The sequence below is a fragment of the Pteropus medius genome, unplaced genomic scaffold, assembly GCF_902729225.1.
Source record: "Pteropus medius unplaced genomic scaffold, Ma_sr-lr_union100, whole genome shotgun sequence".
In the NCBI taxonomy this organism is placed as follows: Eukaryota; Metazoa; Chordata; class Mammalia; order Chiroptera; family Pteropodidae; genus Pteropus; species Pteropus medius.
In genome coordinates this window covers 989,150-1,001,872 of record NW_024342542.1, presented here as the reverse complement: position 1 = coordinate 1,001,872, position 12,723 = coordinate 989,150, and the positions used below count along the sequence as shown (strand labels likewise).

General features: G+C 37.6%; 1 protein-coding gene across 1 annotated transcript in view; it reads right to left on the bottom strand.

Moving 5' to 3' along the window:
• RP2 (RP2 activator of ARL3 GTPase) overlaps nt 1–11,458 on the bottom strand; it is a 29,177-nt gene extending 17,719 nt beyond the window's left edge. The window contains exon 1 of the mRNA XM_039866395.1: nt 11,162–11,458. Within this exon, the coding sequence (XP_039722329.1) occupies nt 11,162–11,263 (102 nt within the window). The 5' untranslated portion in view covers nt 11,264–11,458. The remainder of the gene's footprint in view (nt 1–11,161) is intronic.
• Between the last annotated feature and the right edge of the window lie 1,265 nt (nt 11,459–12,723).

The window sequence follows — 12,723 nt, the reverse complement described above, 5'->3', positions numbered from 1 at the left end:
CATAAAAAAGCCTCAACAAATTTTAAATAATAGATAACTTACAGGCCATGATACAGGATCAACGTGCAATTAAGTTAGAAGTTAATAACAAAAGATATATTAAAAAATCCTTGCCTTCTTGAAGATTTAAAAAACACACTGCTAAATAACTCATGGGTTAAAGAAGAAATTATAATCAAAATCTAAAAATACTTAGAATTAAATGTTAAGATACCACATATCGGATGAAATAAAAATGGTGCTTTGAAGATCTATAACCGTAAATAGCTACAATAAAAACTCTCAAAATTAATGGGTTAAATGTCCATCTTAGGAATTATTATACAATAAACAATAAACTGACAGAAAGTAGAAGGAAAAAAGATGAAAATAATCACAGTTATTAATGATTTAGAAATCAAATATACGATAGAAAACATCAGCAAACCCCTAAATAGCTTTTTGGCAAACTTCTGGCAAGAGTGATCAAGAAAAGAACAAAAACATACAAACAGTAGAAATGAAAAGAGAAATATAACTAGAAAGTAGAAGTTAAAAAAAAGAATAACAACTATATATCAACAATTTAAAAATAAAATGAACAAATCTCAAAAATAACTTATCAAGAAGTTAAAAGCATAAATAAAAAGCTTCTGTAAATATGCTTGCCATACAGACCGAAGGGCAGGGTGACCTTGAAATTAACTAAAGACTTATCCTCCCTTTTGTTTGTTCTATCTAGATAACAGAGGTATTGCCTGAGTTCCTGTCTGAAAATCTCCAGCTTTGTAACTCTTTGTAACTGCTTGTAACCCATAGCAACTCCCGTACTTTGTAACTGCCTGAGGACAAATTAACCAATTGGCTCATGCCAACTGGCCAAAATGTAACTGCATGGATAAGCCCTATAAAAGCAAGTTTGCATCTGAGTTCGGGGCCCAGATCTTAAGAGTGCTAGCTCTTCTGAGACTGATGGCATAATAAACCTGAGTTCTCCAACTCTCTGAGAGGAGCTTGATTTCTTGCCGGTCTGATTTTTGCAACATTTCTGCAACTTCTGCAATGATATCGACTTATGTTTTCGTCTTAACTCCTATCACCCTCCTGTGGGAACTTTATCTTCAGTAGATCTGAAGCACTTGCTGTGACTTGTCTATGCCCTCTGTTTTTCCAATGTCCAGAAGGTCCTCTCCTAGTTCTACTTGCCTACCTGTCCAACTTTTTCTGTGAAGCTTTCCCGTTCCCTCAACCAGAAGCCTGCTCTCTTTTTCTGAGCACCTACATTACATTAAATACAAGTCTATGTCCCCTACTGTATTGTAAGCTTTGGGCTAGAATCCTGTAACCAATCTTTTTAACACTGAAACATTTCCTCCAAAACTACTTCCTACCCACCTTTATTTTTCCTCCAAAACACTTAGCTTCCTTTTAACACACTATATATGAATTATATTTATTGTCTGTCTTCCCCTTGCCCTCAATTAGATTATGTTTTGTTCACCCCTATTTCTCCCTGTACCTAGAACAGTCCCTGGCACCACAGAGGCACTCCATACATCCTTGTTGAATCCATTTTAACTATTTAATCTTCATTATCTCAGAGTATAACCTGAGGTAGGTGATCTCCAGCTGTCTCTTAAAGTAAACAAATGTGAAAGGTAACTGAGTTTGATAATCACACACTTCTCCACACCCCATTCTCCATTCCATCCCCAAAGAAGACTTTGATATTGATCAATAACCACATGGTATTCTTAGTGAACATTCAGTTCACTGTTCAAGTTGGCTGACTTCTGAGTAGTAAGGTAAAATAATTATAAACAAAGCCATGCAGAGGCACTCCTTTCTAATGCCAATCCTGGGTCTCTCCTGTTTACATTCTCTTCTCTCCCATACCTGCAGTAAAAGGAAGCTGAGAGTACCTTCCAGGTGAAAGAGTCAGTGCAAGGGGGTGGGAATGTGGACATGGAGTACACTATGGGATCTTGATCTAGCCCAGGTCTTAAAGTGGAAAAAGGAACATGCAAGGGTGGTTTAAGTCAGTCCTGATTTAAGCCTGATTTAAGCCTTAAGGGTAAAAAACATTCTCTGGTCTTCCTCAGCTTGTCTTCTTGGTACCAATCTACCTCCCACAGTGGGAGTAAGAAGATCAAGATTGCCACCAATAGGTGTAAAGAAAAGGAGGCAAGGAGTTGTTGTGTCTCTACTAAGGCCTCAAACTCAATGGGCAAGAGGAATCTTTAACATTCAGTTTATCATTTATTTCACTGTACCAGAAACTCCTTAAAACTTTTATGTAAAATTTTGTGTGTATTTTCCTGGGGAGTTGATTTAGAGTTTAAGATTCTGGCCAAATTATCCTTGCCTAAGACACAGATAACAAGTCCGAACATTTTCAAGCATATTTATGAGAATTAAGTAGGTAAAAAACCAATGTTTGGATAAAAATAAAAATAACAGTTAATATCCATTATTTAAAGGAACTTAGCTATTTATTTTTTTGCATGGGAAATTATATGTATTATAAGATGTATAGTATTTAACAGAAATTTCAACTATATTATATTATAGTTAGTACTGTATCAGTAGTTGTTTAGACTTGTTGCAAATGCAGAAATGTATGAACTTCAAAATTACTGAGCTGCTGACTTAGTCTGCTTGGGCTGTGCTATGGACTGAAACTTTGTGTTCTCTCAAAATTCATATGTTGAAGTCCTAAACCCCCAATGTAGTGATATTTGGAGGTGGGGCCTTTTGGAGGTAATTAAGTTCGGATGAGGGCATGAGGGTGGGGGCCTCATAATGAAGGGAAGAGGAAGAGGAGGAGAAAGAGGAAGAAGAGGAAAAAAGGAGGGAAAGGAGATCTCTCTTTCTCCACCTCCTTCCCTCCATCCCTTCCCCCTCCCCTTCCTTCTCTTCCTCTCCTTTCCTATCTATGCACAAGCACCCAGGATAGTCCATATAAGCACACAGCAAGAAGGTGACTGACTACAGGAAATGGACATTCACCAATGAGAACTGCAGAACTCTTAGCACATTGCAACACCATCCAAAGCCCTGCACTGAGACTTGACCAAACTCTAGCATGGCTTCTATCAACACAAAATCGTGTCCCTAGGATGACTCCAGCCCTCCCCTCCTGTCCCCCATTAAAATGCCTGCCTGAGAAAGCTCAATCCTGTCAGGGAGATTTGCTACTGGTCTAGCCAACACCTGATAATCGGTCCTGATAGCCCTTTTTCAGAGCATTTACTAAAAAGGGCTTACAATTGTGAATATGTATGTCTTGCAACTCAGAAATATCTTTCTCAAGGACCTGAGAGCCATTCCTTTGAAATATAATTATCAGGAAGAATACGGCCTCTGTCTACTAGTCTCTGTGGGAAGATAGAATCCTAATTTTGATAACGGCCAGTTAACAAACATACCTGGCCTAATCACATTTACATTGACCAACTCTTTTAATTTTCACTTCGTAATTTTCCCTGACTTTACTGAGGCCCTGCTTTCTTCCCACCCCCATTCTCCCTTTAAGTCACCCAAATTGGAACAGAGCTCAGCTTTTTCCCCTATTGTCAGTAGTTACTGAATAAAATATGTTTTCAGCGCTTTAACTAATGTCCAGCTGTATTTATCTTTGATACCAGACACTTGATCTACTGGAACTCAATCCTGGACTCCAGAATTATGAGAAACAAATTTCTGTTGTTTAAGCCATCCAATGTATGATCAGGTCCCCATCTTTATGACCTCATTTAACTTTAATTACTTCTTTAGAGGCCCCATCTCCAAATACAGCCACAATGGGAGTTAGGACTTCAACATATGAATTGGGAGGGTGAGGAGACACAAACATTCAGTCCATAACATCTGCCGATGCTAAAGGAGTTCAATGTAATTTACTCTTAGTATTTCCTCTGGACACCTCAGTTCGTAGGGGAGAAAATCCTATAGGTAAAGGTCCTATAGTTAAAGAGTTCTACAATATGAAATTATCTGGACTGTCAATATGGTCTACAAAGAAGAAACTTGGGATTTATGTTGCTGTACTTTCTCAACAATTCCTTCAAGTTCTTCAAAAACAAAAATAATAAATAATCTGAAGCTTAGTTTCATTATTTTACAAAAGTTACTAGTTCTCGAATAAAGTGCCTAAAATCACAAACATGGAAAGCTCATATGATAAACTACTTTTTTACAAGAGCCACTTATTAAGTGAGCTTAGTTTAGGCTGTATTTCTTACTACAATCCATAAAAGATAGTGGATATACTTTGAAATCAAAGAAACATTTTAAGAGTTGGAATTCACTTGATACAGCTACTAAACTAAGTTAAGCATTATTTTCCCAACAGAAAGAATCTTATTCTTTTACTAATCAGTGATGCAAATTTTTCATTAAAATTCATATCCATGGTTAAACTTCCATAATGATAATCCGAGATGAAATAATGGAATTTGTTAATTTTAATGGAAATCCAGTCTGGGTAGTAGTCCAAAATAAGACTCAGGAGTATAAGCAGCATTATATAGGTACCAGCCACCATTCTAAGTGCTTAATAATCATTCACTCAATCCCCATAAAAACTCTTATGAGCATTGTGTACTATATAATTATCTGCTTTATAGATGAGAAAATTGAGGCCCCAGAGGCTAAATAACTTGCCCAAGATCACACAGTAAGTGCTTGAGCTCAGTCTCAGACTAAGGCAGTGGCAGTCTGGCAACTTAGTACACACCCTTATTCAAATAGAAACCAATGTTTACTAGGCACGAAAATTAGTGAAACGTAATGGAGAGTTCAAAAATAGACATATATATATATATTGACAAAGGTGCAAAGGCAATTCAATAAAGGACAGTCTTTTCAACAAATGGTGGTGGAACAATTGGACATCTACATGGAAAAAAAATACAAAAAGAATCTCCCATACTTTGCATCATATATAACAATTAATTCAAAATGGATCATAGGACCTACATATAAAACCAAAAACTCTAAAATGTCTAGAAGAAAACAGGAGAAAATTTTTGTAATCTTGGTTAGGCAAAGATTTCCTAGATGTGAAACCAAATATGCAATCCAAAAAAGAAAAAAATTGAAAATTGGACTTTCATCAAAACTGATAACTTATGTTCTTCAAAAAACACTGTTAAGAGAAGACACGTCATTAATTGGGGGAAAAATTTGAAAACACACATATGACAAGGGATTTGTATTTAGGATATATAAAGAACTCTTAAAACTCAACAATAAGAAAACAAATGACCCAGTAAAAAATGGTAAAAGTGCTTTGATAAACACTTCACCAAAATAAAAATATACAGATGGCAAAGAAGTACATGAAAAAATGCTCAACATCACTATTCATTGGGAAATGCAAAATAAACCACAAATGCAATACCACTACAGGCCTATTAGAATGGCTAATTTTTTTTTAAACTGACCATATCAAGTGCTGGTGAGGATGCAGAGCAACTTGATCACTCATACATTGCTGATGGGAATGAAAAATGGTATAGTGGAAAATTATTGGAAAATAATTTGGCAGTTTCTTATAAAGTTTAATATAAAATTTCCATATGACTCAGCAATCCCACTTCTAGGTATTCACCAACTGAAATAAAACTTATGTTCACTCATAAACCTGTATGCAAATGTTTATGGTAGCTTTATTCATTATTACCAAAATTACAAACAATCCAAATGTCCTTCAATTGGTGAACAGATAAACAAACATGGTACCATCCTATATTGGAATACTACTCAGCAATAAAAGGAATTCCTGATATATGCAACGACATGAATGAATCTTAAATGTATCATGCTAAGTGAAAGAAGCCAGACTCAAAAGGCTATACACCATATGATTTCATTTATATGACATTCTCAAAAAGACAAAACTATAGGGATAAAAAAACTGATCAGAGGCTGGGGGCAGGGCAGATTATAAAGGAGCATGATGAAATTTGGGTGGGGGGATGATGGAACTTTTCTATATCTTGATTGTGGTGGTAGTTACATGGCTGTATTTGTCAAAACTCAAAGAACTGTATACTTAAAAGGGTAAATTTTATTGTATGTAAATTATACTTCAATTAAAATAAATTACTTAAAATGTAAACATTGTTAAGTCAGTTTCAGAGCTACATAGCTATGTAGCTGAAAGGTTATTTCACAAATGAAAATGGCAGTGCCATATAATTATAGAATTAACATCTAATCTAATCTTAATCTAATTTTACATCTCATCACATTCCCTTTGTTCACCCAGGTTTGCCTGAATTCTTCTAGCAATGCTTACCTCCTCCTCTATCCTCGCCACCTCTGAGATGCTCAAAGAATTAGAGAACCAGAAGGGATCTTAGGAAACTGAGGGTATGGGGAAGCTAAAGGACTTTATTGGTGAGGTGTAATAGAGTGCAGAGTACCTCAGTCCCACACACTTTCCACTCCCTGTGCTTTTTCCCTTTATCAAAACTTTATGAGTGAAGAAGCTGGAACACTCTTATACTACTAGAAATGTAAAATGGTGCAGACACTTTGAAAAACAGTTTGGCAGATCCTCGAAAAGTCAAACATGGAGTTATTATATGATCCAGGAATTCCACTCTTAGATATATACCCAAGAGAAATGAAAACATATGTCTACACAAAAACTTGTACATAAATATCCTTAGCAGCATTATTTGTCATGGTCAAAAAGTAGAAACAACCTGAATGTACATCAACTGATGAATAGATAAATAAATAAAATGGATAGAATTTATTTATATATAAAATATGTATTCTATGGAATGTTATTCAGCAATAAAAAGGAATAAAGTACTGAAACATGCTACGATATGGATGAATCTCAAAAACATGCTAAGTGAAAGAAGCTGGTCACAAAAGACCACATAGTGTATTATTCCATTGATAAATGTTCAAAACAATCAAATCTATAGTAATAGAAAGTAAAAGTGTGTTTCCAGGGACTGGGGAGAGGGAGAGTGAGTATGGGTTTCTTCTGTGGGGGATGAAAATGTTCTAAAATTAGATCATAGTGATACTAACATAACCCTCTGAACTTATTAAAACTATTGAATTGTATACTTTAAATGGGTGAATTGTATAGTATATGAATTGTATCTCAAAGTTATTTTTTAAATGAATAAAGAACTATTTATTTCCTTAAAAAACAACTTTACATAAAGGATTTAAAACATGTTGACAAATTCTTTGATACTTCTCCTATCAAGAGGTCCCCTCCCTTTGGATGTGGGTAGACATTGTGATTGCCTCAACCTACAGAATGTGGCAAAAGTAACACTAGGTCACTTAAGAGGCTAGTTAGAAAAAGCTATGCAGCTTCTACCAGTCTCTGAGGAGACTTGTTCTTGGAACTCAGTCATCATGCTGTGCGCAAGCCTAGATGAAGAGGCCCCTGGCCCTCCGCCCCAGCTGAGCTCCCAGTGGAAAGCCAGCATCAACTTGACAGCCAGCTCTGTGATTAAGCCATACTGAAAGCAGATCCTCCAGCCCCAAGTCAAGCTGCCCCAGCTGATGATACATAGAGCAGAGAGCCAACCCTGCCAAGCCCCACACAAACTGCAGAGCTATGAACAAAATAAGTACTTGCCATTATTCTAAGCCATTAAGTTTTGGGGTGTTTTGGTATGCAGCAATGGATAACTAGAATTTCGCACATACTTAAAAGGCTAAAAACAGCATCTAGGCCCCAACTCAATGCAGACACTTCTTTTTGTCTGAATGTTTTCACTAACATGGAGATCAGTTCCTCACAAAGTCACACTTCAATTGATGAACATTTCTGTGAATTATGATCTGCCTTATGTTAAGACTCGTTCTGCCCTGCCCAACCTCTGGTCCACGATCTACCCTCAGAGGTGACCATTACCATCTAACTCTCTTGCTCAGAACAGGCCTTTACCTTATTAAATAGTAGAAAAATCTTTAGCACTGTCCCATTTTATCGCTGAGGAATCTGAAATGCACAAATTGGCTGCTTTATCCAAAGTTCCACAACAGGCACTACATAAAATGCAGTTACTTTAATCTCTGGTATAAGGCTTTTGTTCAGTGTTGTTTCTATCAAATATGAGACAAATGTAATGGATACAAGATATGCTATCCTCAAAATTATAATTTTTATACTTACGCCATCATTTCTATCATCTAGAAGGGGTACTGGTATGACTATCTGAAAAATGAAAACTGCTTTTCTGTACCACTCATCTTCCCTTTGTTTTTATTTAAATATTTCCTGTTTCAACTCAAAAAAGCCAGTCAGCTCTTTTGAATAAATAAGGGCAGGGATAATTCTTATAATTTTGAATCTTCCTTGGTGTTTGAGTACATATTCATAGAATAATTTGCCTAGATATGGGAGGCAGCATACAGATAACAAGGATAAAAGCATTTATTTCCAAATGATTTAAACACAGATCTTACAATCCAAAAATATTTCTCATCATGTCAATGTCGTAATTGTACAGTAAGCTTTTTTCTTTTTCACAGTGGCAATAGAAAATGAATGTCTTACACTGTTGATTACAGTATATCAGTTGCCATGACAACACTTAGTCTCAAACATTCTTTCTAATTGAGACAATTTCTCCTAGCTTTAGTTCCCTAAGACTGACCCAATTACGCAACTCAAAATCCAAAACCCAGAGGGTACCTCTCAGTAAAGACACTCTGATTACAGAACTTAAGGAAAAATTAAACATGACTTTTCCAAGTTGTGAGGAAACTTTTCAGGCAACACATTTTGTTTTTATACCTAAAGTTTTACAAGCTGAATGCTAATTGTCCAATAAAACTTTAAAACTGTATATGCTATACTCCATGATCACATTATAGGAGCCTAAACTTTTAATACAAACCATTCTGTTAATATACATGCAACATATCTCATGTATGTTCTATGGGCTGTATTTGCATTCTATTCCTTTTAAGGTACAGTTAAAATCTGAGAGCAAGCAAGACCATGCTAACCTCAGTAAAAGCATCATTAGACTAATATAGAACATTTCTACACTAGCCAAAATTAGCCTCATGAGAAGGAACTAGAAAAAAATCATGTAAATCTTTAAAATCATATAAAATTTAGCAGGCTATCATAATGAGGCACCCTAGAGTGAATCTCAGTAATTCTAAAAAAAAAAAAAATTCCCAAAAGAAAAACCAGTGATGGAAAAAGTGTTATCTCCACTGTCTCAAAATATAAGCCAGTAATTCTTTCTCTAATAGTACAAAAGATTTTAAAACTGGGCTGTTTTCAGAATAAAATTCTCATTTAGAAAAATTTTGATTAGTTGAGTTGATCAAGATTTTAACTTTTATTATACACATATCCATAAGCATGAGCTTATTTCACATACCCTGTAACATCTCTTACATCTCTACAACTACAGTACCTTGTAGTGGTCTCAAAAAATGTTCCCTGCAAGCTCAAAACAATGTCTACAACTGAAAGTTTACTATATGCTCATTGAGGTGCAGGGGTCGGGGAGCTTAGATGTTGGTGTCCACTATTTTATTTTTCAACGTGTTTACTTAGCCAAAGGGCAAAAGAAAAAAAATCACAGAACACATCCATTTATCTAAAAGGAGAAAGATTAACATGAGATTCCAACTAACCTGAACATCACGTTAATGAAGGTTAAGTGTAAGACAATTTATTAGGAAGTAATGAGTCAGAAGGCAACCAAGATTACTCTAAATAAAAAACAAAAGCACTTAAGTTTAGTTCTGGGCTATGATTTCAAAACAAAAAGCTAAAATAAAAATAAATACACAACCTTCTCTATGGCAGACAGTTCAAGCTTAAACAACATTGTTAGAAACACTAATAGGGCTGAGGAAATGAAATTTTTAAAAACTGTACACCAAATAATTTTAAACAATAGGTAAGATATTCTTGTATGACAGAAAGCACAGTATTTCCCATTCCAACATTACAAAATGCTACTACAAGTAGGAATAAGAGAGAATAAATATACCATGTAACCCAAGAAGGATCTGAGAAACAGGGGCAGAAAGATGAGGCTGAGAAGTCTGCAAAAAGTACCCGCTTTCTTATATGTGACACTTGGAGAACTGAGTTTACATGAATAAATTCTGCTAGGGACTGGAAATCACACAGGCAGGTCTATGAAATCAAAACATAAGAAATTTACTATAAAGCATTTATGAATAAAGGTATGTTACATTAACCAAGGAATTAACAGTTCATAACACTCATTTAAAAAATCTCTCATTTTGTTTGGAAAAGTAATCGGTAAATCTATCAAAGTATTTTACTAAATACAAATGGAGAACTATGTAGAAAGAGGAAGCATTATGAAATTCATGACTAAGTGTGCTTTGTGCAAGACCAGTGGACATTTTCAAAGCCTTTTCGTTTCTGGCTATATATAAAAGTAAAAATTTGAGCATTTTCATTCATTTAAAGCAATAGTAAATACTGTCCAGTTTATGCTGGTTATTTTCACCATACAGTCTTAACACACATTCCAAGACAGATTCAATTTTCATTATTCCGTTCGGGTAACTGGAAGAGGAGGGAAAGCAAAGTTGTACATTAAATAGTCCACTTCGTAAATGAGAAAATTCAGCAGTGGAATATACCATTAAGTACCAAAGAGATTTACTGGCTAGGTCAGACAAAAGAGAAAACAGCCCCAAGAGAGAACATAAGCCGCAAAGAGATGAGAATCAGTCCCATGTGTAACTTGAGGACTGGACAAAACGCCGCTTGGCGCTGTGGGAAAAATGAGCAGATTTGAGATTCTGGGCTCTGCTCGCTCTTCTTCCTCCTCTCGAGTCCATCTTGGGACCGGAGGCCTGGGTGTGGAGTGGAGGGAAAGCCCCGAGGGGTCCGTCTACCCGGACAGTGAAGTCTAAGGCCCCTTTCAGCACTGCACAGTCCTCCGTAGCGCCCTCTCTAGCACTGTATTTCATGGCTCACCAAAAAGTCATTCACTCTGACTTCAACTACGAGAAGGAGAAGGCGCGAGAGAGAGAGAGAGAAATAGAGAGAGGAGGAGGAGAGAGAGAGAGATCGAGAGAGAGAGACATCTGTTTGGGTCGGCCCCGTCAGCCCTACCAGGCCTGCAAGGGACCCTCGTGGATTGGCTCCGGAGGGCTGAGACCAGATGCTACGGGCTCTAGTTACCTTCTCTCGCTGGTCCCAGCTGTACTGCTTTGGCCGTTCCTCCTCGCCCTGGGGCTGCGACTCCTTCTCAGCCTTCTGCTTCTTGGAGAAGAAGCAGCCCATGGTCCCGGCCCGCAGGTCTCCCAGCCGCACTCCTCTCGGCCCGCTCGCTCAGGCACCTCCTGGATTGTGGCGTGAACCCCGGGAGCCTGGGCCCCGCAGGTCTCTGGGCACAGCCTCGCGGAACCGCCCAGACACCCGCAGCCTCGGTTACCCGCGAGGCCCAACACTTCTTTCTCTCTCTCTCTCTCTTTTTTTTTTTTTCCTCCTCTCAGTTGCCCTGACGACCAGCCACATCCAATGACCGCTCAGAGCGCGGTGAGCCAATCAAAGCCCCGCGAGCAGTCCTGTGCGACCTATGAAAAGAGGTCTATGCACTCACACAACCAATCAGCGCCCGGCTCCTGCGCGGCCCCCAGGGGCTGGCCCGGCCAGCTCTGGCGCACGCACAGCGGATCCCGCCCCCAGTTCTGCACGGCCCTCCCAGGTCTCAGTGGGGCTCTTTAGCTGCTGGGAGTACCGGCTATGTAGCCTAGTGTTTTTGCCTTTGGTTCTCAGTTTTCAAGTCCGAGGTGTGGAAGGGAACCTTAGTCGAACGTTGAACGTCAGTTTAATAATGCAAGTGGTGAGAGAACAGAAATTGCTGCTGGCACAGGAAGGGGCCCTTCACCCATTCTCTGCCCCTACATCGTCTGTCTGGCCAATGTCACCCTTATAAGAAACTTCACCAACAACCTCCCTCTTTGCCTTCTCTTCTGTGCTTTCTTAATACTTCCACATATCACTCTAAAATTGCGCAAGTATTTAGTAAAGTAATTATTTGTATATCTTCTCCCTATCAGAACTGCGAATTTCTTAGGACTCAAAAACCTATGTTAATGGCATATACCTTTGAATTCTCTAGGCCTGGCCCAACTCCATAGTAGGTGCTCAATAAAACGTTTGTCAAATGAATGTATGAATGAATGCTTGCACGCTAGTGAAGGAGGCATTTATAACTTTTTTCATATTCCTTCCCAAAGAAACTGACTGACATGTGTGGGGGGGGGGAGCGGGGAAATGGTAAAGGCGTTCTCATGGAGTTTATAGTCTAGTTCAGGACATAAGCATTGTTATATAAATAATCAGATCTCTTCTAAACAAATGGCATAGGGTTTGTCTGGCTATTAAAATACAATATACATGTATTGCTAATGTAATAGAAAAGATGAGTTGTTGGTTTAATTCTAAGAGCATGGTATTTTGACATCTTTGTAGGACATTAAATGCAGATCGGTTCAGGTTTAAATTTGGTGATCATTTTACTTTCACACACTTATTCACATCTAGTATGTATCCTAAATGAGTTTCTGACTTAATTTGAGCATTAAGACTGTTCCCTTTTTCACTTCCTATCTTTTATTGCACAATCAGGAAGGAAAGTGCATGTGCTCAGGTATTAGACATTTCTGCAAATTTAAGCTACAGATCTTAGGCAATGGTATCTTCACCCAGTGCATACTTTTTCTTTTTCAGAGTGACAT